We start from the raw sequence: 26782 nt of genomic DNA on the forward strand, positions 1-26782 counted from the left end.
GTCCTAGCTTACAGTTTTGGAGTGATTGACTGGCTCCAAAAGGTGTTGGACAGGAAAACAAGAAGGATACCTCATGCTCATCAAATGATTTATAAAAATTAGTGCATACCAAGATTATATATTCCCCATTCTGAAGGTGGTATGGGCCTCCTTGAAGTTGATCACATGTGTACATCTGCAATTGTGGGACTGCATGCATATCTGTTGACCTCACAAGTCCCAAATGTAGTGAAAGTTTTGAAACATCAGGAGAATCAGTCTAAGATGACTTCCCTGTTTAGTTTAGCAGAAGCATATCGGCATCAACTGGGAATGGAAATCAAACCAGAAGTAGTTAAAAATCAGACAGCAATTGAATGTGCCAAAAAAAGCAAACGAAAGAATTTAAGATGACAGATAAAATGAGAAGGCAAGAAATATGGAAAATGCATAAATATAGTTGCAAGTATAGAAAACTCCTGGAACAACCTCATGTTGATCAGGACTGAACGCAGGAATGGTTAAGGAGAGGGGAATTTAAACTAAAAGATGAAAGATTAATATTGGTGACGCAAGACAGTAGACTACATACACAGTGGTTTACAAAGTCCATTGAATATATGGAAGAAACAGACAAATGTAGGTTTTGTAAAACAATTGGAAACAGCTGCACATCTTGTTGCTGGTTGTGACATACTAATGGCAGAAGGACTGTGTACTGAAAGGTGTAATAATGTGGCAAGACTGTTGCAATGGGGATTGTGCAAACATTACAATACTGAAGTAGCTGAAAAACTCTGGAAACATGAGCCATAAAGCACCATAGAAAATGATGAAGTCTGCGTCACATAGGATCACCCATTACCAACAGTTCAAAAGACAGATGCGAGAAAACCAGATATAGTGGTCCATGAAAAGAAGACAAAAGCAGCATTGATCATTGAAATTGCTACATCCAGTGATTCAAGAGTCTAACGTACAGAGAGAGAGAAAGTCATAAAATACCAAGCTCTGCAGGCGGAAATTAGAGCAATGTGGAAGAAAAATACTAGACAGATCCAGTAGTAGGAGCAACAGGTCTAATAAAAAAGAATTTACTGTCATTCTTAGATATGCTACCAATACATGCAACTCCATATGCATTACAGGAGGAGTCTGTTCTGAGCACATTGTGGGTGCTGAATAGAGCACTTTGGGCTAACATCAAAGATTGAAATAATACTAATTTAATGACCTTTTAACTGTACTCTGACTTAGGAATTGGCTGCATTCCTGTTACGGTACGTACTCTATTTTCAGTATTAATTTTAATCTTCTCAAGTATTCCTTACTGAGTCTCATTGCATTTGTTCCTGCTTTATTGCCTGTCTTCATCAATTCCCAAATATTTGTATGCTTCTTCCTGCTCAAGTTCCTTTATATCACATTCCTGACCCATGTTGATATTTTTTGATACTGCATTTGTTCCCGCTTTAAATGCTGCTTTTGAACATTTATCAAGATCAAATGACAATATTTTGTAATCTGAGAAAGTTTTACCTACTTGCAGTTGTGCTTTCAATTCTTTATCTGATGAACCATACAGTTTCAAGTCATCCACAGAAGTAGATGAGAAGTCTTTAAACAAGGTTGTTTTCTGGGAGCCAAATTATAGCCATGTCCTAATCTGTAAAGTAAAACAGTTTAATGGGTTAAGGGCAAGAAAATAACTGCAGTGGTGACAAAGAATCACTACAGAAATATCTCCATTCTAATTTTTTTATCCCTGGGATAATAATCTGTTCTTTGTTATAACTGCACAGTGGTTTACCATCGTTTCATTTTCACTGTAATGTAATTGAGCAACATAAGGTGTATTTTACACAGCTGCAAGCATTCATTTATTCCATGAATGTGGGGTGTTGTCAAAATCTTTGTTGTAATCTATCCTTCCCATACTTAGATTCTTTCACTTTATACGATTTTTTCTGGCTTTATTTAACAACAAATGATCCTTTGTTCCATATGACTTTTATTTTGTTACATTTTTGTTCTGTTGCCACAATTGAGTTTTTTCTAAATGACTATAAACTCTATCTCCATCATTTCCAGTATATAGTTTGTATATCATCAGAAGGCAAGTTACTGGTCTATAGTTTTTGGGTGGGTTCACTCTTGAGCTGTATCATTTTTCCTGTTGTTAACCAGGTTTGTGTCTGTTCAGGATACACACATAAGTAATTCTTACTCAAGACTAAATCTTTGTATAAAGATATAAATACTGTTAGGCAGAATAGGTACTGCAACTGGGCCTGTGGTTTTCTAATTAGGAGCTTGTCTTCATTTGTTTCAATTTCCTTGGCCGTTACTTCATCCCATTTCACATCTTCTGCATTGGAGCTACTTATTGTTTCTTTTAATTTTTCTGTCCTTTCAGTATCTTTATATTCTACAGGGTTTTCATAAGTATTACTCCGATGTGTGTCTGTTTTATTCCTTTTGCTTTGTTTCTCAATTTTCTATAAAACTTTTTGGGGGTTATCAGTGGATTGCTTATTTTGTAGTATAATATTCTGTATGATTGTTATTTTCCTTAAGGATTTGGTTTTAAAATCTTACTCTCGCCTTATTTCTTGACCCCCCCCCCAGCTTTGTCATCATCCCTTTCCACTTTAATTTATAACCCTGTGCTTGTGTTATGAATGTGAGACTTAACTGTGTAGTTGTAATTCTTATGTCTTTTCTTGACCATTTCTGTGGTTACTCTTGACCAATCATGCTTCTAAGTTATTATCATACTTAGACCTGCAGTATTACCACCATTTATCTGTGTTTGTTTCTTTTCTCATGCAGCCATGCCAAACCATCTTGTCCGCCTACAGGTAAAACCAGCATGCACAATCATTTTCTGTCCATCATATGTAGTGACAACAGACATTTTAAGCAGTTATTTACTGACTGTGTGAGTGAACTGCTCGTCCTGTGACTTGATCAACTGATATGACCTTGACTGGTGGGTGGGTGTGTGGGAGCCTTGACTTTGGTGAAACTCCCAAATGATGACAACTGTTTTGTTGACACATTTTGGTCAGCAACACATATGAATACATCTCACTCAGGCCTAAAATGCCTTTTTTTGTATATTTCAAGTTCACACCAATACCACCTTATGGCATCCAGAACTTTTTTGCATCTGGGTATTTTAACTAAGTGACTTGGCAGGTAATAATAGCATTACAAAGGGCATGTTATTATTAACAAAATGACACTAGGATACTTTGTCTAGGATGTCCTGTAGCAGAGAAATTAATCTGTCATTTGTTATTCATATTTTCAAATTTATATGCATATTTTCATAACTGAGATACCTGTATGTTGTTGAGGTGTGTGGTGTGAAACAGCAGTGTGGGATACAGGCCAATTCACTGAAAATCCTGGTTTATATCACACTGTACTGGAAATATTAATAGTTATTTGCTAGTAATTATGAAATAATAAGCATTTCTATATGTACTTAATACTTCAAAAAATTAATTATTTACAAACTGTTGCATGACATTAAGTGAAACCTTACATGTTGAAGAAAACTTGATATTTGCACTGTAAGTTGCACATCTTGAGAGATATCCAATATTATTTGTTTTGTTAATTATACAGTTAAGCATGTGTTTTCATATTTCTGTAAATATTTCAATAAACATGCACTTTATAGTGGAATTTCTTGCCATGTGAAAGCTTATGTCAGGTTAACAAAAATGTTCTAACAATATATGTCTCCATGGTACAGTTTTCAAGATATGAAAATTTGTAAACATTTACAAAAAATATAGTACTATGCATGCACAGACTATTATCACTGTAAAGAATACGTCTTACTGATAATGTTGCTGTTTGTACAGTTTTAATAATTTTTATTCATAAAATATTTACATTTGTTTATGTTATGCTTTTTAAGTTTATTTTTCAGAAAATGGTCTGGAATGCAAGATGTGTGTAGGCTGCATGAGGTGTGACATTGACATTATGCATCACATAGTGCTAATGAGGTGTTTTGTGTGTGTGTGTGTGTGTGTGTGTGTGTGTGTGTGTTTGTGTGTGTATGTATATATATATATATATATATATATATATATGTATAGAGTAATCCAAAAATATTTAAAATTAATGCCCAATTGATTAGCCAGAAGAAATAGTGCACATGAAAAAAATTGGACATGTCTTCAATTATCCCTTAATGGTCACACTTTAGTACTTCCAGTGACAATATACATCCCTTCCCCTTCCTGTCAGTGCCTCTTGGTTATACTTGCCTTTCATTGGCTGTCAGAGATCTGCAGTGATGTGCAACGGGTTGTGGATAAAAGGAAGGGCCTAGGGTAACCTGGGAAAATTGTAGTTTCCATGATAAGTCTTGTTGGTCTTAATCCTAGTGAATGATGGAGGTTAAACTAACAACACAGGTCTAACATTACGGCAAGTGAATAACTTTTATTTTGCCTTTTATCTCATACCTATTTTTATGCAACTTGTAGTGATTTATTATTTTCATCTGAAGTCTATTGATCCTTTTTCAAATAATTTGTGTAATTTTATTATTTCATCTGAAGTCTACTTGTCCTTTTGCCGGTTACCTTTATCCTTTCACCAAGTCATTTAGTGTGTGATTTTTGTATTATTTTAGGCTTTCCCTGTATTTCTGCGTTGATGACCTACAGCCAACATGAGCATTTATTATATTAGTTTTGTGTTCTACTGCATTGTGAAACCTTTGATGTTGTTTTTGCTGTAGGCGACCATTTGCTGAGACTTTTTCAGGCCTCTTAAAATGAACATTCCTGACACTGTGGTTCAATTGTAAATCTATCCCAGCACATAATCTTATTATCCTGTGTAGCTTTCTGTCTTTAATGCTGCACATATTTTTGATGTAGGTGTTGTATAAAGCAATTTTTCCACATCTACAGTGAGTACTCAAGGGTGATAGAGTTTAAAACTGTATAAAAGTAGGGGGCTGTGATACAAAAAAAGGAAGACTTTAGCACCATGTCAGAATTGCCTTTTAATGTCCAGTATGCATACCTCTAAACCTCTTGGCACAAGAAATCTTGAGCCTAAAGTAATGGGGGGACAAGGGGCCCAAAAATATGGACAGATTTTAAGTATTGCTGTTGTACACTTAGAAATTTGCTACAATAACAGAGTTTGTGTTAGCATGTATTTTCTGAAGGATATAACATGTGAAAACTCAAATATATGTTATTTAATTATTTCAATCTTTGGTGATTTGTCAGAAAACTACAAATTTAATGTGGAACAGACCAAACATATGAGGCAAAAATCTGGACAGTTGAGAGCTATGCCAGTATGCGATATCTGGGTACTGCCAGTTGTAGGAATGTGGTTGTTAGGTTTTGGACACTAAGCAAGAAAGTAACAAACATTATGGTGTGAATGTTTTAGTGATATGTGAACTCTAAAAAAAATTAATTCATGCAGTTTTTCTTTTTGCAATTTGTATGTGTTACAGGAACACTGTTTCAATCCAGTGTAATAAAACAGTTTGTGTTTGAAATTGATCAAAAGCATTATTCGGACTCACAGCTGATTAGGTCTTCATTTGTCTGTAATTACAGAAATGACTGTTCTACTGAGAGGAAAAAGTAATAGTTCTTGCTGGTGATTATATAATCTGGAATATTTGTGGCAGTGCAAGGGGAGTGCTTGGCATAAAATAATAATATTTTTTACTCATCTGCTAAAAGCTTCATTACCTGACAGACTTCTTGTTTTCAAACAAATATGTAGTTTTAGTTGTACATATTTATATTTCAGTTGTATGTATTTTTATTTCTTACTGACCAAGTATGCTGTCCTGGCCTTGTTTGGTCAGATATGAAGTTTGGAGCAGCTGAGATAATTTTTTGATCTATGTTTATAAAAAAAGGATAACTGTATTGATTCAAGACTGTACAAAAATGGTGACTGTACTAATTACATCTACTTTTAGAGAGAGTACATTCATTTCATCACCAGGAATGTTTCTACAAATATATTTGTTAGAATATCTAGGACTATAGCTGATGAGTTTGAGTTAAGTTTTGGTCTTATTTGAAAGATCTAGGTACTGAAAGAACGTATCACATTAAAACTAGCTATTTGGGTAGTAGCTTACTTCATACTTTATATAGCCCAATCATGGGTGGTGATCATCACCCTGGTCTGATGTTGAGTGTTGTAAAAAAAAAAAAAAAAAAAAGTATAATTCATTAATTTCTGTTATGAGTTATGCTATAGATTCAAAAAGAATTAGGGATGTGATTGAAAGGCTTTTATATATGCTGATGGACGGGATGTAACCTGGAAATAGATTGGTACAGCACCCCTTATTTGTGTATGGGTATGGATCTGCAGTGATGGATATTATCACGACCAGCGATGTATATATGGGAAGCATGGCCATAGACACTACGTGGTATAACAGATATGTATATTTGTACTACTAGCTTTGTCTCATTTGGGGGGGGGGGCATGGGTGCTTAACAGGTATTATGGGTGCTTAACAGGTTATTATCAGTTAGTTGTTTTACCAGACAACTAGTTTACTGTATTGGTAAAACAAAAACTCCCTAAGGGAGCACATTTACCAACATATATGTCCATCTAGAATAGGATGAGAAAGTGTTTTATATAAGCACTCGACATTTAATGAGGGACATGAACTGTTTTGAAAGCACTGCTGAAAATGTCAGACTGGGAGATTTAAGTAACATAGTCAAACTGTGGCAATCACATTTACAGTGTATACTGAGTGCATGCAGGATCCTGTTATGTATGAAAACTTTTACCTAAGGCTACACTTAATGTATAGAAATACATTACTTTAATGAGGATGCTGCCATCAGGGGTCTTTACTTTAATTACAGTGTTCTTTTTTGAGTTCTTTTTAATTGGTATGAGGTATATTTTTCCTGGTTAAGCTCCACGTGTTGAAGTTACTAAAATTATTCACAGTAATGTCAATGATAGCAGCCTGCTGTGGTGAGTGAGTGCGTGTGAGCTTGTGTATGAACTATATCTGGCTCTGTGACACAGATTAATGAAACCCTGGGACCCACATGACCAGTGCTTGAGCCAGTAAGGTAGGAATGAGTAGCCAATATCACTTCACCTGCCTGGGGGGTAATTCTGGACTGGTTTACTGTATTGCTGACGGCAATTTAAATGGGATACAGCATGCAGTATATGGGCCAGGAATGTGTTTCCTCCTAGAACCATCATCACACTTTTGTGTGAGCATGCATTTTCACACGAGAAGCTGTGGCAGTCCTTTATTTAAGTGGAAACACAAGCTAATTTGGTACTCACCTCATTCCAAAGTTGAGGAGTGCAAAAAAGCTCTTCAAAGCTCTGAACTGTAGCAAGGAGCTTATTTAAGTCTTGTACTACAATTAAGCTACTATCTGTGGTGGTGGTGCTCTTCAAAGCTCTGAACTGTAGCAAGTAGCTTATTTAAGTTTTGTACTACAGTTAAGCTACAATCTGCGGTGGTGGTGCTGTGGTAGCATTGTCGCCTCACAGTAAGACGTCCTGTTCGATTCTCAGCTAGAGCGTCTTCTGTAAGGAGACATGCGTGAATGGGTGTACCTTCGTTGAAGGTTGTGCATCAGGGCCGGCAACTCGGCATGTAAAAATCTACTGCCAATCATTAGCGGACCGGAGTTCCGCTGTGGCGACCCCTAACCGGGAAAAGCTGCAAGACACAACAACAACTACAGTTAAGCTACTAGAAAGAGAGAAAGCAGTGCTGAAGAGCCTACCAGTCAGGAATGAACAAAGTGCGCCCGACTGCAAGGTCTCAGTGGTGAGATAAACATTGCTGAAGAGCTACTGATCATGACTGAACAAAGTACGTCCCAACTGCAGTGTCTCAGGGGTGAGAGCTACCAATCAGGAGTTTACAAAGTGCCAGGATTCATTTCAGCAGCCATGGCTGATATTGCAGCTGCTGAAATGAATCCTGCCATTTTGTTCACTCTTGATCAGTATCACTAGCTCTTCAACAATGCTTGAGACTCTACAACCAGGGTGCACTTTGTTTACTCCTGATCAATAGATCTTCAGCAATATTTTATCTCAACCCCTGAGATTCTGCACCCAAGGTGCACTTTGTTCACTCCTGATCAATAGATCTTCATCAGTGCTTTATCTCGCCCTGTGACTCTGCACCCAGGGTGCACTTTGTTCACTCCTGATCAATAGATCTTCATCAATGCTTTATCTCACCCCTATGACTCTGCACCCAGGGTGCACTTTGTTCACTCCTGATCAATAGATCTTCATCAATGCTTTATCTCACCCCTATGACTCTGCACCCATGGTGCACTTTGTTCACTCCTGATCAATAGATCTTCATCAATGCTTTATCTCACCCCTATGACTCTGCACCCAGGGTGCACTTTGTTCACTCCTGATCAATAGATCTTCATCAATGCTTTATCTCATCCCTATGACTCTGCACCCAGGGTGCACTTTGTTCAGTCCTGATCAATAGATCTTCAGCAATGCTTTATATCACCCCTATGACTCTGCACCCAGGGTGCACTTTGTTCACTCCTGATCAATAGATCTTCATCAATGCTTTATCTCACCCCTATGACTCTGCACCCAGGGTGCACTTTGTTCACTCCTGACCAATAGATCTTCATCAATGCTTTATCTCATTCCTGAGACTTTGCACCCAGGCAGCCTCTCCCTTCACCCCACACTAGTTACAGTACTTATAAAATCTTCATAAATTAATGATGATGTCTAAGCAGTATATATAAAGTATCTTGTATTCTAATTAGGATAGCTAGATTTTCTGAGGCAGAATAGGGCAATTATCTGATCTACTCTTCAAGTTTATTTACCATTCTGTTTGTCCTCTATCTCTACTTAACCTATTTACCTTTTTCTCCACCTGTCCTGTGCTCTGTTCAGTGTACACCATTGGTTCCCAGCCATCTCCTTGAAGTGTTTTTTTTTCCATTTCCAGCAAGTAGTTGCTTTCTGCAGTGCTTTCCTGTACATCTTCCATCCCCTTGTCCTCCCTGTTGAAGAGAATAAAGTTATTTAAATATCATTTCTAGGATGGTAGATGCTTGCTTATTATGTGTCCTTGTTCCTCATGTTCTTTACCGAAAAGCATTATAGTTCAGTGAATGAATGGATTTTTGAACCTGGCAGTGACTGTAGAGTGAGTAATAGTTTGTCATTATAGGGTCTTTGTGTTGGATCATTCAAGTGCAAATTTTCACATATCATATTCGGACTTTAATTTTACAGTTGTGTAAAAATGACTAAAACTTGTCACATTTTTATTCCGTGTCTAATCTTTGGCACATGGTTGTCTTATGCCATTGTCTGTTTCATTGCCTAATCCTATCTGTAACCAATTCAGAAGACTTAATTTCAACATCTGTTTTCTAGGTGTATCTTGAAAGACTTCTGACATATGCAGAGATAGACATCTGCCCGGCAAACTGGAAGAGGATCGTTTTGGGTGCTATCCTCCTTGCTTCTAAAGTATGGGATGATCAAGCAGTGTGGAACGTGGACTACTGCCAAATCCTAAAAGATATCACTGTTGAGGATATGTAAGATTATATTTTCTATCATTGGATTATCTTTGTGTATTATTATTATATATTGAGTAAGGTATCTGTTACTAAATTGAGTACCTTTACACAGAACGAGCATGTCTGCTTGCATTGATCTTACCATAGAAGTTCTAGGTGGTGCGTGCCCACAAGAAGCAGCTGAGGGAAGCTGAGTTTTGTAGGGAATAGGTAAAGGGCTAGACTCTGCATTTTGGGGGCATATGGGCACAGGACACTTGCAGCTGTTTCCCAGTATTTTAAATGGGGGTGCTAACAGATTGTCAGCAGCTCACAGCCATTGCAATGAAGCCTGTATATCCTTGCACTGTTAATGTCATCCCCTTTCCCATCTGCTTCAGTGACATTACACTAAAATAACAGTTGTATCTGCAAGAAAATTACTCTAATTGGCAGTTATTTTTCAAGGCATGTTTCAGAGACAATAGTGAGGTTTATTTCAAATGTTGCAGCATATCTCAGCCACCGTAGTATTTTAACTTTTTTAGATCGCTCTGAACTTTGATTTTAGGACAGTATATATTAAGAGGTTTACAAGCCTTTGGGTTAATTCTGAGGGCTGCTGGGATTTTCTGTCATTAACAAGATGACTTTTCCTTGTCTTGTATACATTTGGTACACAATATTTGTAAAGATTATTGAGAAGATAAATTTGGTATAAATTAATTACTCGGGCTGAATGAAAATAAAGCTTGATTTGTAGCTGGAATACCAAGTGATGGTAGAGCAATGAAGGATCCCTGCTCTTTTGAAGAACAATGTGTGCATGATTTTACACACACACACACGCACACACACACGCACACACACACACACACACACACACACACACACACACACACACACACACACACACACACACACACACACACACACACACACAATGAAATTGTGTATTTGAGAGATTTAAACTGACCGATACTTATGTTTACCTTGCCTATGTGAATATAAAGAAGAAGAATTAAACAAGAAGGTGAATATTTCTGGATTTGGGAACTTGTGTGGACTGTGACCTAACTGAGGATATATGTATATCTCCCAAATATGCAACAAAATCTAGAATATTTAGGATTTTTGCTTGGAAATGTTTACAGAGATAGTTTTATACCCCAAGTAGACTCCATTTTTCCGCAGGTAGATGGCAAATGTTGGAGGCATGACAGGGAAGAAAGAGGTAATTGGAAACATATTTTCTGGGATTGCAGTGAGGTGGCAGACTTTAAGGACTCCCAGTGGGATGCACAGTCAGAGATGCTGGGTGGGCAGATTGGTATAATGTGGGAGATGATTTTTCTGAGCTGTGATACAGAATGGGAATTGTCTAGATGTGAAAATGGAAATATCTAAACCAAGTATATTAGAAGTAGTGAATATAGTAACAGAGATAAAACAACTGGAATTAAAATCTTTAAAAAAGGTAGGAGCAAACTACATAGGAAAAAATGGGAATTGTAAGAACAATACATACAGGGGAGGGATGAGGTTTAAAAGAAGGCAGGACTAAAATGAGCTATGTAATGTTTGACTGAAAATGATTGGGTAGATTATAAATGATGTATAATGTTTGCAACTGGGAGTGTCACTATGGTTTGTGATGTAAAATGCTTGCAATTAGGATTGTGTCTTTGTGGTTTGTTTTCATTTATATAAATGTATGATTGCTTATGTCACAAGTGAAAGTTTAATAACAATGTTTCTTGTTTAAAAAAGGGGCAAGAATTTAATAATTTATGTAATGTTGCTTAGGCTAGTTATAGGATATATAGCAATATACGTGAAGCATAATGTTTACTTTTAACTTGTTAGTATAGTTTGATTACTTTTATATAAATATAAAATGTGCTTGTGTCACAAGTGATAATTCAATAAAGGTGTTAAAAATATATGTCTGTTGTAAGAAAGTCCTTCTATATTGACAGCTTATAAATAGAACAGTTTTGTCTATTTCTAGGAATGTCATTGTTCCCCTTTACTCATCCCTCATTAGGCCAGTCATTGAATATAATGCACCATTTGGCATGTATCTGTCTAGACATGTGCAACAACTGGAACACCCACAGAGATACCATACTAAAAGGATACACGGCCTAAACAACAGAGCCTACATGGACTGACTTAAAGCGCTGTCACTGTACTTGATATTCTACAGACTGCTAAGAGGTGACGTTTCTCTGGCTTGCAAGGCATCCTCAACCCCCCCCCCCAACCCATTACTCTTGGATTTATTGCACAATGGCATCAGAAATACTCTGTCTAGGGATCTAACCTCTTCTGCAACATTAATAAAACTGTTTGGAGGGACAAGTATATTTTTCAGGGGATAGATACCACTACTATGGAACCGACTCATCCACATAAACCAAAGTTCATCCCTGTCCATTTTCAAGTGCAACAAAATAAGAATGAGAAGTACCAATACTCAGCAAAAGAAAATATATATATTAATGAAGCATGCTGAAATGTGGTTTACTAATAATGAGCTTTGGTGTAGCATTATATCCTAGAATGTGTTCATTACACTTTCTGCAGCTACGAGTCTGTATTTTGCTGCCAGAGATAGAGTACAAGGGTCTATATCAAAGTCGCAAAACCTCACATACGCGAATACGGAAACGTTGACACATATTAAAAGAACAGCGAAAACACAGAATGTCCTGAACTGCAAAACTCAAAATGTCAATTTGGCATAGCTGGCCAAACTCACCGCCCACTACGTACTACCTACCCAAACAAAATAAATAATCCACATACATACACTTAACAAAACCCTACTTCTAACCCTAAAACTAAAGCTCACATATAGTACTATGTATGCACTTACTCTAACCCGCACCCTAACCCTAAGGTCCGTAACTATTGTGCAACTACGTTAAGGAGTTATACCCAAACAAAATAAACAATCCACATACATACACTTAACAAAACCCTCCTTCTAACCCTGAACTAAAGCTTACATATATTACTGTGTATGCACTTACCTTAACCAGCACCCTAACCCTAAGGTCTGTAACTATTGCACACTTACCTTAAGGAGCTATACTGTAGAAGGGCCAACTATGACAATTCAACATTTTGAATTTCGCGCTTCAGGACGTTCGGTGTTTTTGCGATTTGCTCAATATGTGTCGACGTTTCCGTATTCGCACAATTGCGGTTTCACGCTTGTAATAGGTAACCGGAGTACAACATCAGCAGTTGTGGAGAGAAGGCATGTACAGACATCTGCAGCATATCTGTCTCTTAAGGGTAAGGACTATCCTACATTGTTTAATGTACCAGGAAATCCCTGGTAGGTACATGACAGATACTAATGTGTGCGATTTGTAGGCCACATAATGGCACCCATTGGGTACAGACAGACCATCCTACCAGAGATCAAGTGTGCTTCATAGCAACAGGCATCCTAATTATAGTGTGAATGTACTGCAAATCTCGTCATCTTACGTCTTCAGTATCTTTGGGATGCCAAGGTGGAAGATGTGCATGAACACATTCATTTTCCTGAGACCAAATATGAGCATTATTCGATTCTGGAAGCTTTCTCAGAATAACAAGTCTCCTGGTAGTATTTTAGGGTACTAACTGCACACATAAGAATGTAAAAGGCACCTTGATACATAAGTGGGCTGTAGGTCATCTGATTTAATGGGAAATATACAGTAACTATCAGTTTGTAGTCATAGCTGAAGAGTCTGTTGCAAGTATGTGTTTCTAACACACTGACAGTGTGACATAAACATGTGGTGTACCTGGTGGATTGTGTGTTTATCAGTGGCCATATACTGTGTGGACAGTAGGTATATGCCACTACTGCACATTGTCATATAAAAAAAACATTGGTAACAACGTAGACATACAAAGGATATGACTAACAACTATCATTCTGTCATTTTCAACATATAGGTATGCCAGTTACTTGCGGTCAGCAGCTGCAGCAGAAGAAGGGAATCACCTGGATGCAGAGCATTGTTCGATGTGTCTGGACTCACAAAACAATGCTTTCATTGTCTGAACTCCTCTGTTAGAGCACTGTAGTGTATGCCAAGCAGAGCCAGTCTCATTGTCCTGGTGTACAGCATGCTGCACACCATGGTGCTCTGATGTAGGCTACAATAGGGACAGCCCATGGATCTGGAGCACAGCCTGCCATGGTTAGGGCCCACAAAGCAAGCCAGTCCAGTAAAGCTCAAGTCTACTGATAAAAGTCTGCACACCACCACTCCTCACACAGTGGGTCCTCCACTGATCAGAGAAGATGCAAACAACTAGTGGCTATGTGGTGTCACAGAGCTGACCACACCCCATAAAATGTCTGCATTTAAAGGGATTAACCTAGACCTAGAACCACAATGATATCCATGCACCTCAGCTGCACTATTCCATTTATAGATAAGGACAGTGTGAAAGGATCATCAGATGTGTTGTGGGTCTTCTTGAGGTTACTGAAGTGAACTTCACTGTAGCTTTCTTCAGTGATCACAGTTAAATGACATCACACTGCAATCTACATTTCTCTGTGTGCAGCAGAATTCTGGTCATCAGAGTACCTCCAGTTGCACGTAGAAGATCATAAACCTTTTGTAAGAGGAAATGTCCCACTGCATACCAGTTTTGGGGACTTCACACTGTCCACGCACACAAAAATAATTATATAATTATTGACACTGCACAAACTTAAGAAAGCAGTAGTACTTGGAATTTCCTCCTCCCCAAGATTTTGCCTTGTCAGAGTTATTGCATGTAATTGGGGGATACAAATTTACATGCCCGACTGCAACAATATATTTTTTTAATTTTAAAATATTTTGTTTTTGCTCATTATGGGGTTTGTTTGATAAGCTAATACAGGATATTTTTGGTAGTTTTATTCATTAGATTGTGATCTATGCAGAGTACTTTGCTGAGGTCTGCTTCAGTGAACTTCGGTAAACCCAGCATTTTAATAAACAAACAGCAACATTGCCAAATACCTGTAAGTATGAAACTTACCACAGCAATCTGGTATTTGTACATAATCCTTTTCTGCACATTCATTAATAATATAATTTACTCTCAGTACAAGTCATGCACCACCAGTATTTCACCTCATCCCTGCAAATACTTATTGTCTGCAGGTACACATTGATGGCACAGGATGCATTAGATCATTTAATGCATAATGTCTGCATCAGTGCTGTCAGTTTCCTTAGAAGAAGTTACATGATCAGTTATACAGCAGAACTAGTACGTCTTTAAAGCCACACTAGCAGTCTGGCACAGACTCTATTCATATGTGAGCATATCTGTTTATGTGGTAGAGGTCACTATATGTAGAGCTTTCAAGCCTCAAGGACATCAAGGCCCATGATCCTGAAGAATAAAGTCCACCTGGGACAGATGTAGTTAAGGTACACAGGCTGGTTGTATGCACACTGGATGATGCTTGTGGTACTGAATGTTCCAGTTATGCATGTTGGTGAATAGAGCCCACCTTCCTGCCCACAGCAATGTGATATGTATTCAACAGGAAGCACAAAACAGCCAGCAATGCTCCTGAGTAACCAAGTTCTGTATATAAAACAAGTCCAACAATCCAAATAAAACAGCAGTACTCAGAGATGACTTTGGGTTCCAGTATCAAAACGTTTAATGAAACACAAGGGCTTTCATAGGTAAACCCCACTTCTTCAGATGTCTTTACAAATCAATTAAAATCATTCCCCCTTCTTATACATACATCTCAAGTCACATGATACACCAATTAAGGTTCCATTCACATTTAAAGCCATCAGTGAACTGACATTAATATACAGATAAAAAACGTTCACATATCAACACATTAACATAATTCACTTATAAAAACACATGTATAAAACTTGTAAATAGCCATGTACTATCTAAAAAGTGGTCTGGACTTCAGTTTAGGTCGTATTGGGACATATGCATTAAGCCCATGGCCATTGTCTGCTCTCAACCTCACTGTCCACTTGGCTTCTTACTCCTTGGTGGCATTACGTAAGTCACCACCTCTACTATTTTCAAAGGCCCTTCCTATGGCCAAAAATTTAAACTTATGTTTCTCATCACTACTCATGATATATTTAGCCAATGCATTTACCTTATTCTTTTTACTAATAGAATAAGACATGCTCACGTATTCTCTCTTTGAGAGACCTATCGGTCTTCCCTACATAGAATTTTCGGCATTCCACACAGTGAGCCAAATAACCAACATGAGTTGTCTCACGTGTAGCTCAGACCTTAAAATTATATATTCTCTTCTGGTCTGGATGTTCAGACTGTGAGCTAATATCTGTATACTTACAGAAAGAGCACTTGCCTCATGGAATAGTCCCTTCAACATCACTGACCTTTTTCTTCATTTTTGGGTAGCATAACTGTCTTTTCAATGATTTACTGTTTTTTAGTAAACACTTAGGTTCTGTGTCTATTCTATCACATCCCTGATATCTTCATTTGTTTTCAAGATGTCCCAATGCTTCCTGATAATATTCATATAGGTATGTACATTGCTAGAATAGTAAAAAGGTACTCTTAACTTACTGTTATTATAGTTGTCATTAACGTTCACCTCTCCTTCATTATACTTAGAAAAATATGGTTTAGCTTTAGAGTCCCTTAATTTCTTTACTTCATTCACACTAGCTTCTATCACTTGTTCATTATATCCTCTTTCCTTAGGTTCAACACGAACTGTCTGTACTTGATGAAGAAAATCTTCATCATGCACATTCAGTCTGGAAGCCCTATACATTTGATTTTTCACAACATTTTTAAATATATAGGGTGGATGCATGCTATCATTCGAAAGAAGATGGTTAACACGACATGTCGTCTTATGTTTAGTAAAAATCATACCTTTTTCATGTATTACTATACTCACATCCAAGAAATCTATACTTTTCGTAGAACAGGTGTAAGTAAAATGTAAGAATGATGTACTATTATTGATGTACTGCACAAACGCTTTAAACATTTTGATTGTTCCTTTCCACAAAATGAAGAGGCCATCTACAAACCTTCTAAAAATATATATATTCTTTTGAAACGGTCTTATATGTATCCTAATTATCATGCCCTTCGCCATCATTCAGTGTAGACATAGGTGCAGATACTGCTGTAGGCAGTGCCAAACCACATCCCTGTTTCCCCTGAGACAAACTCTGCACTGGTGCACCTGATCTCTGGACTAATAGATATGTAGTATTAGCACAGAATGGGACGTCATTGAATACAGTTAATTCCACTTTTGTAATGGCTTGTGTGACAACATACCTCTTCTCATAAATAGCCTGAGCTTTGTCTCGTGTGTTGCAGACAGTGGTAACAGAGTCTACAGATTTCAAATGTGAAAACTCTGTTGTCACACACTCATCATTCACTACTTGTAAGCTGTACAACTATGTAAACCCTCTTGTGATGTTCTGTGCAATGTGACACACTACCTTACTCATATTTGGACAACTACCGAACAACAACTATTTGTCAGCTACCGAACACTACTAGCTGTACTTGTAAGAGTCTTCTGCTGGCTCAGAATAAACCTCAGACAGCACTTGCCCATACTGTGACCGTGTACGAGTCTCCTGCTGGCTCAGAATAAACCTCAGACAGCATTTGCCCATACTGTGACCACATAGCGTGGCTTGGTACCCATCAGTCCACTCCTCCACATCAGCATATACTTTTACATTTGTAGTGTCAACAGAATCCACACTGGACCCCTCACCTGCAAACTGTACCACTGATACTTGATGCAGCAACAGTTGCACAGTTTGACTGTAGTACTGTGTAAGTAATTCACAGATTTGCACCTGATGCATATTCCTGGTTATCTGACTCATGTGGTTCTCAATGGGTGCACCTGCAAAACCTGTGAATAAGTGTAGCATTCAGCAGTGATTGCAGCTGTGTGATTCTGTATTTAAAGTCACTTGGAAAAAATGTCCATAGATGACTTTATTTTAAATAGGACCAAGTCTGATAACTGTTATGGTAACATCATGAAGCATCATTTAGCTGTTACAGAATTGTCATTACATTTTATATCCCTGTGAATATGTACATGTTTTTCTTCATTTTGTGTAAATTGTATAAATACAACTGGAGCTTTTCTCCTCAAGTCTCCACTGAAAATGGGCTTGAACTCAGTTGGACAACCCAGCAACAAATGTCAAATAAATAAATAAAAATTTAGGGTGGGGCGTGGCCAAGATGGTGGCTAGTAAACAGCACAGTTTCTTTGTTCTGCTATCTAGAATACATTTCTGACAGGAAATGTCAATTATTTGTGGTCATGGAGTCATTATTTGAGTTTATCTTTTACTAAGAATTTTGGAATTCTACATTTTAGTTTAGAAATTTTATAATTTTAAATTCCTGTCGTTTATAAGCAAAAGGGGCTTTAACACTGATAAAATATGAGTTACTCTAAGAATAATTCTCAGGACTCAAGTTTAAAGGAGGAGTTACATTCTCTACTAAACAGTATTAGTGATTTATCAATAAAGACGGACAAAATGGACAATAAGCTTGATACTTTCAAAGAAGAATGTAAGAAACAAATGGGACAGTTAAAGGAGATTGTTTTACTTCAGAAAACTCAAATTTCCAGCATGGAGGAATCATTAAATGATATAGAAGGCAGACTACCTGAAGAAGATCAGGTGGATTTTTTACTTAAACAGAATACTTCACTGCTTAACAAATTAGACGACCTTGAAAATATATCCAGAAGGAAATAACCTGCTTATTTATGGTCTGCCTGAAAAATATGAAGGTGATAATATGGTTAACTTCCTCACTTCCTGGATTCCCAGAATTTTAAAATTACCAGAGTCATTTTACTTTAGCAATGAGAGAGCGGACATATCCCTGATGGTTCCTTCCTCAGCCAGAATAACAAAAATTAAACCAAGATGCATCCTAGTAAGATTTTTCTCATCGCAGGATAAAGAACTAGTTTTAAAAACAACTTGGTCAAATTCTCCCATAAAATTCAACTGCAATATAGTAAGATTTAATAATGACTATTCCATGGCAGTAGTCTATAGAAGAAAATAATTAATTCCTTTAATAAAAGAGTTAAAAGAGAAATTACATTTGTTGTTTCCAGCTAGACTTAAAAGGACTTTGCTGTATCTTTCTTAACAACTAATAACATTTTAGACTAAGTGGATGATATGGATTAGTCCTCTACAAGTTTAAAAAGACATGCTGAGAAAAATGCCTGGAAAACTACACATAATAATAAACTAAAAGACAAACATTTAATACCTCCTTCTTTATATTTTGCATCATACTTAAAAGGTAATTCATTTTCTTGTTTCAACATATGCTACTGTGATACCTCTGCATCATACAGAAAGGAAATATAAACTTAAACTAATCAGCCAAGGTAAAATTATTTCTTCTTTTTTTATTTCTTACACGTATCATTTTTAATATCTCTATGCTGCTTGTCTGTTTCCTTTATTTAGTAAATATAATGCATACAAAATACATTTATAAACATTTATACTTAAGCTTTTTATATTGAGATCTATCACCGTACAAACTTTCTATAGATACATGTTCCTTTAATATATAAAATGATAAATTTACTAATCTGTTACTAGTTCAGCAAAGATTAACTATTTTTTCCAATAATACATGTATGGAATGCTTATCTAATTCCCTAATGTCTGATTAAAAGGGATTGAATGACTGCAAAATATTCATAGTTTCTATACTTGGATGCTATTTACACTGCTTGTATGTTTCATTTTTCTTTGTATGGACTGTACTATTGTGCTTACTATATTTCATGATTTTTGAATAACTGAGCCTTTAATTCTTGATGTAAATATTGCACCTTTTGATGTGGCTCTGGTGTGGTGAGATTTTGCTCCCCTTGCTTGTAATTTACTGATTGTATGCCTGCCTGACTTCTTGGTGCTTGTTTAATAATATTTGAGTGTTTGCTGAATACATATTTTATAAGCTGTTATATCTTATTTCTCATATATTAGTTTTTAAAATGCTGAAGTTTGTTGAAAGAAATATTGATGAAACATTTTGCTGTGTAATGCTTTCTATTTATGTATGTCATTCTTGCAGGTTTCTGCAAGTTGTCTAAATGCTATCATATATTTTAGCTTAATTTTTTCTAAGGTTGTGATATTCTTACAAACAGTTGGTCCTTAATTATGGCATGTATTTAGTAAATGGCTACATAACACTTATATTGTAGACATCATCTTATGTATTTACATTGATGAAACATCTAATATTTTATTAGCTTTCTTGACTTTATGGATGTTATTATAGCAGTGTCTGTATTTTTGGCCCCCTATCTTAGCATTATATATGGCTTTGCCTGGATTTCTTGTACTAGGAATCTTGACAGTTTTACTCTTATGACATAAAAACAGACAGCAGTCAATGAAACAAGCAGTTATTCTGTCAATAATTTTAATATGTGCACTAATCTTTCTTTTAATAATACATTGGAGTGATGATTAAATTGTAGGTTGCAGATTTATTTTACTTAATTATTGTCATTATCTAACTGAATATATCATATTTTTTGGTTCCTTGGAGCTGTTTGCTTTAAACTTTTACTGGTATCTCTATACACTTACAACAATACTGGCTTTTATATACACTTACAACAATAATATATGTTATTATACATCATTCTATATACTTATAAGTATATTTATTCTTAAACTCGTAAATTCTCAAAACATAATTTTAGATATGTTTACATACTAATTTTCTTATTTTATTCTGAGCTTTATAATCTCTATATTTCTACACTGAAATCACCAAACACTTTTTAAAAATTTATTTAAGCCACGTAAATTTAGAGCTCGATTATACGCAATTTTTGATATACTAGTTTTTGTTTATTATTGTTTAAGAAATGCATTACTAACCTGAATATATAATTCATATGTTAGTCTAATTAATTAGCCTCTTTCTATGTAAAATAAATCTTGGATAGTTGAGTGAGTACATCATGGTAATGATTTTAGTGGGTACACTTGAATGGTATTGCTATTCATATGTGGGGTTTTATACCTCAGGGTTTGTTCACTTTGTTTATTAGTTCAGTCTTTAATGTTCTCCTTCATAATTGTTTATCACAGAATGTCTATAAACTCTAGATATTTAGTTTTAAAATTTATACGTATAACATTCTCATTAGAAATATATGTTTTCTTCATACTAGAAGAAATAACAGATACATATGGCTAATCACAATACCAACAATAATTTATTCAAGTGTCTCTCTATTAATGTTAGCTGATTAAATAATAGTAGCAAAAGGGGACGTTTATTCAAATATCTAAAATTACTTAATGCACAGATTTTATTCCTACAACAAACACACTTAATACAAAAAGATATTAATAAACTTAACTCAAATGACTATTCTGTACTAGTAAGTTCTCACTGTAAACAAAAAAGAGGTGTGGCTATTTTGTAGAAAAAATAAGTTTTGATGCCTAAAATCAGAAATACATATTATGATAGGTCTGGCATGTTTTGTTTGATATCTTTAATTAATGTGTACATTTTTCTATTTATAATTTATATTGGATTCCTGGCGTAGCAGTTAAAGAGGTCAAACTTAGGTTTGAAGGCATTGTACTACACTCAAAATGGAGCATAATTTTGACAGGTGATTTTCATTGTATACTAGCTAATAGTGATACTAATGCTAAAAATACACATAGGAAACAAGCCACCTCAGATGCTTTAATTGATTTCATTGACATGTTTAATATTAAAGGCATACATGTACATGCTGAACCAAATTCTTTATTTTTCACTCATTATTCACATCATCATGGCACTCCATCAAGAACTGATAGAGTTATCCTCAAAATTAGATATTTTTAAATCAATTACTTGCCATTTGTCTGATCATAATACAATTATATTTGATCCAGAAATGAATACTAAACAAAATATAACTATTACAAGAATGCCATCTTACATAACTAATTTAAAAGATTTTAAGGAATTCTATGCTAATGAGGTGCAAACCTTTTTAAATAGGGTGGCGCAGTGGTGCAGCAGTCAATGCTGTCGCCTCACAGCAAGAGGTTCTCTGGTTCGATTCTCGGCTGGGGTGCCTTCTGTGTGGAGTTTTCATGTTCTCCCTGCGTGGGTTTCCTCCAGGTACTCCAGTTTCCTCCCACATTCTAAAGACATGCTTCTGGAGCATTTCTCCCCAGGCCTCCGCTGAAAACAGGATCTGTGGAACCTAGTCGGACTTTCCCGGTCAATAAATGTTAAATAAAATAAAATAAAAAATAAAATATAAATGTTACTGATGTCATATCAGTATATGTATGGGATTCCCTAAAACCTTACTTATATGGCAAGGTTTTATCTTAGTTTATTAATAAGAAAAAACAGTGGAATAAAGATTTATTAGATTTGCAAATAAAAATTGATAGATATACAGAATGACAACGCTAATCTACAATGTGACTGTAATAAGTTGAACAAAACATATTCACAAATATTACATCATAAAACTATGATTAATTTAGAAAAGATTAAATTAAATTCTTATTCTTTGAATCCTAAAAAACAAAGAATAATAGCAAACAGAACAAAGAAGATTATTAAATCCAATCAGATAAAAGAACTGTATATTCAGGGTACAAAAAGAGCTTCAGATCTAGATGGTATTTTAGAGGCTTTTAAAAATCACTTTAAATTAAATCATATAATATCAAAATTTAACCTCAAAATGTAATAAAATCCTTCTTAAAGAAGTATATTAAGAAAGAATTGTCTGGAGGTCAAATAAAACTAATTGATAAACCTATTACAATGACTGAGCTTAAATCTCAAGTTAATAACTTAAAAGTTAAATAAGGCTTCAGGAATTGATAACATTATACCTGAAATGCACAAACTGTTAACTAAAGAGGCTTTAGGCATACTATTAAGACTTTATATTTTAGCAAAAGAAAATAACCCCCCCCCCTTCATGGAAATATACATTAATTCACTCAATTTTAAAATCATATAAAGATCTGAAAGATTGTTAATCATACAGACCAATATCTTTATTAAACATTGATTATAAAATGTTTATGGCAATACATGCTAATAGACTAAAATATTTACAACCTTTACTGATAAATGAAGATCAAACTGGATTTATAAAATATAGGAACACTTTAGACAACATTAAAAGAATCCTTACAATAATAAACTATATGAGTCTCTCAAAAAATTTTATGACTTTAGTAAGTTTGGACATCAAAAGCTCCTTTGACTCTGTTCACTAGGACTATTTATTTCTTGCTTTAGATGAATATGGATTCTCTCAAGAATTTAATCAGTTGATAGTCATTATATATCAAATCTCTAGCTTCCTTAAAGATTGGATCATGCTTATCCAGTTTTTCTGATGTTTCCAAGGGTACAAAACAGGGGTGTCCTTTGCCCCCTTTGTTATTCGCTCTGGTCATTGAACCTTTTGCTAATTATATTAGAATGATTACTGATATCAGAAGTATTTGTTTTAATAACAGCTTAGTTTTCAAAATTCATTTGTTTGCTCATGACATTTTATTAACGTTAAATTATCATAATGAGTCTTTACATGCTTTATTTGATGTACTAGATCTTTTTCAAACAATTTCTGGACATAAATTTAATGAAAATAAAACCAAGATAATACCTATAAATTGTAATAAGAACATAAATAAAAACCTTACTAAATATATAGTTCTTGACAATGAAATTAAATACCTTGGGGTCACTTTAACAAAAGATTTGAATGAAACAATAATTAATTTTAATAAGATCACTGAGAAATGGAATAAATTCTTTTTTGCTATGGAGAACAGACTTTTTTTTTACTTAAAATGATTATTTTTCCAAAAATGTTCTATCTTATACAAGCAATTTCTGTTCTTCCCAAACAATGTATACAACAATTTAATAGGTTAATGTTAAATTTCTTGTGGTACTCTAATAAATCTAGAATTGCATTAAGTCATCATTTAAAAGATTGGGAAGCAGGGGGAATTAACCTTCCTGACACTGAAATGCATGCTTTATCTTCTGTCATTAAGACATTGACATTATGGTTAAACTCATCATATTCAGCTAAATGGAAAAAATTCAAGAACATATCTGGTTATAATCAAATTATTCATTGTTTTCACAATATACAAAAACTCTGCATAATAATTTTTATTCGATGGTAAGAAATTATATTCTAGATAATAATGTTGTTCATTTATATTCCAGTTATATTACTAACACATTAAATATTTTCAAATGCTATTTGAATAGAAATCCAGATATTAAGGCATGGTCATTCTTGTTATTCCTTATAGCATGTACACAGAATAATATCGACACTGTTGACATTCGTAAAATTACTAAGCTTAAAGAGAAAAATGTAATATATTGGCATCAATTCTTAGATTCTCAAAAAGTTCTTCAAAAGAATCAACTCATGAGTAATTATAATACAGAAAATGAACTGTGGTTATTACTAATACAAGAACTAAGACAATACATCATTAGTAGATTAGAGTCCATGTTTCCATCAACTAGTCAAAATATTCCTAAACTTACAGAATTTTTGATTGCTGTAGATAATCAAAAAGTCCATGGAAAATGTTATTTATCTAAAATGTATAAAGTAATCAAATGCACAAAAATATATTATAATGAAAGTTACTGAGGTTATAACAAAACTATTAATAATCAACCCTCTGAGGAAAAGGATTAAAAAACTAATTTTATTTCCTCAAGGCAAACTTCTCTTTGGAATTTATTCTGTTGGATGTTTACTTACAGAATTTATTTTATACCTCACAAAATGGAATTAATGTTTAACCAAGAAATATGATGTTGGAGATGTAAATTAAAATTGAATGCTAACTGGCAACACGTTTTATGATTGTAATCTCCTTAGATTATTTTGGAAAGATATAAAAAAATATGAATTATTTCTTACAAACTCTTTTTGATGATAATTTTCAGTTGATTAAATCCTTGGTTTTGTTTAATGCACCTACACCTAAATTTGTTCCCAAATCTAAATTTTCACTGCTGTGGACTCTCCTGTTGCTCGTAAATTAATTTCCTCTTATTGGAAAAGTGAGACTTCTCCTGCATTCAAAGAGTTCAAGAAATTGACCCTCATTGGCTGTCAAATGGTAATGGCTGCTATCAAGCTAAGAACATAAAAAAATTACCTCATATCTCAACTCTTGGATACAAGTTGCAGAGATACTGGATAAATCTGACTTGTAATATGGTTTGAAATTTAACTGTTTTTGGAATAATATATATTTGCTCATTTAGGCACCCTTGTAAATATTTTTTTTTTATTTTCATCTTTTTTGTTCTTTTCATATGTTGTTGATAAATTCATTTGTTTGATTCTATTTATGAATTGAGATATATGTATTTCAAATCTTTATAAAAATATTTTTGAAAAACATTATTTAGAAAATGACTGATGGGTCAGAACATGTTGTATGCCTGTTACATACATTTGTTTCTTTGGATTCTGATTCCATATGTATGCGTGATGTTGCAGTAGATGATGTTAGTCTTTGCAGTAGACATTGCCAGCTGTGACAGTCTCTGTTGTCACACAAATCAACAGTGGAAAACAGACTGTTGTGCATCTTGGCTTATACAAAATACCATATAGTGCTCAGTGTCTGTATTGCCCTGCATCAAACATCAGTTACCACACAATCACCACCAACAGGATCAGGATGTGCTTCTCAGATGCAGTAGTCAAGATGATGAATTCCTTTAACTGAGAGTGAGGCAATCCAGCAGTGGCCTTCAATATGTCTTGTAGGGAGCCACATGCAGCTGTCTGACATTCACATGGTTATCTGTTGGCTATTTTTGACACTTTTGTAATAGTACTTGACAGTATGGTCTGGGGCTGTCCTAGATCCTGTGTATGATGATCTGTAAACCAGGTCTATCCCTTAGTGCTGGACCTGTTGCCTCAAGGAAGATTGCATTATAGTACTCCTTGAAACCATGCTGATCACCTCTGTGGATAAGCCTTTGCTTAGTGACCTAAAAGCCAGAAGAATCCGTTATTTCAGCATTCCAGATTTTTAAGACTATTTGGTCAGCACTGATGTGCTTCAGTGAAACTTAAGATCTTTCAAGAGGTTTTGTGGCTTTGGATTTAGAAGTGATAAGGTCACTACCCCTGCATGGGAGTAATGGGAGTTTGGGCTGTTACTCCTATAGAAAAATAATATTTTAATGTTGCTGGAATATCCTGTTATGGCAGCTTAGTGAAGAGGATTAATGCTGACAACTGCTAATGATACATCCTGTAGTCCTGGAGTTGAGTCCATCAGTCTCCAATTATATGCATAGTCAGTACACATGACTAAGGCTATCAGTTGTTAACAAGCTATTTTTTGTTGTCCAGAGATGGATTCCCTTAGCCTCCCTTTGCCTGCTGTGTGACTCTGAGCAAGTTAATTAACAAAGCAGTGCTCCTGGACCTCCTTGAAAAATTGGTATAAATACACTTGCACAACTTAGCACTATATTGCAGATATAGGTGTGTGTGTGTGTGTGTGTGTGTGTGTGTGTGTGTGTGTGTGTGTGTGTGTGTGTGTGTGTGTGTTGGGCACCCATTCAAATGGATAGTAATCTGACCATCAGTAGAGCAATGTCATAACATCAGATCCACAGATATTGAAAGGTTCTATGCATGTCCAGGGTGGACTAAACTAATGGCAAGTGGTTTACAGGGGGACAAGCCCCCCCGTGCCCCACCAACCTCCTTCTTAATTATATATACTAACTTGAGATTGCAACTTCCCCTGAGAAAGTGAATATTCCTCTACCTGTGGACTGTCAGTATTGCACACCTGTTGACCATCTGTTTACTTTGACCAAATGATGTTGACCAGACAAGTGTCAGCGTACTGTCCATTTGATCAGGTGTCTGACAACCTGTGTGTGTATAACGTAATCAAGTCTTGACGAAAAGGTTTTCAGTTTATCATTCATTGAAGAAATGACCACTGTTCAAAAGGCAGACGTTTAATCTGACTGTCAGGTGTGTAAGTATGTGAAAGTGTCATATGTATGCAATGTCATTATATATATATATATATATATATATATATATATATATATATATA

The 26782-nt window shown here is 35.3% G+C and overlaps 1 protein-coding gene across 1 annotated transcript in view; it reads left to right on the forward strand.

Annotated features, from left to right (window-relative positions):
- The window catches only part of CCNY (cyclin Y), a 1275181-nt gene that overhangs the window by 1147550 nt on the left and 100849 nt on the right, over positions 1-26782 (forward strand). The window contains exon 8 of the mRNA XM_044066715.1: positions 9427-9593. Within this exon, the coding sequence (XP_043922650.1) occupies positions 9427-9593 (167 nt within the window). The remainder of the gene's footprint in view (positions 1-9426; positions 9594-26782) is intronic.

Source organism: Protopterus annectens, chromosome 3.part1 (assembly GCF_019279795.1).
Source record: "Protopterus annectens isolate FY-2018-M chromosome 3.part1, PAN1.0, whole genome shotgun sequence".
NCBI classification, from domain to species: domain Eukaryota; kingdom Metazoa; phylum Chordata; order Ceratodontiformes; family Protopteridae; genus Protopterus; species Protopterus annectens.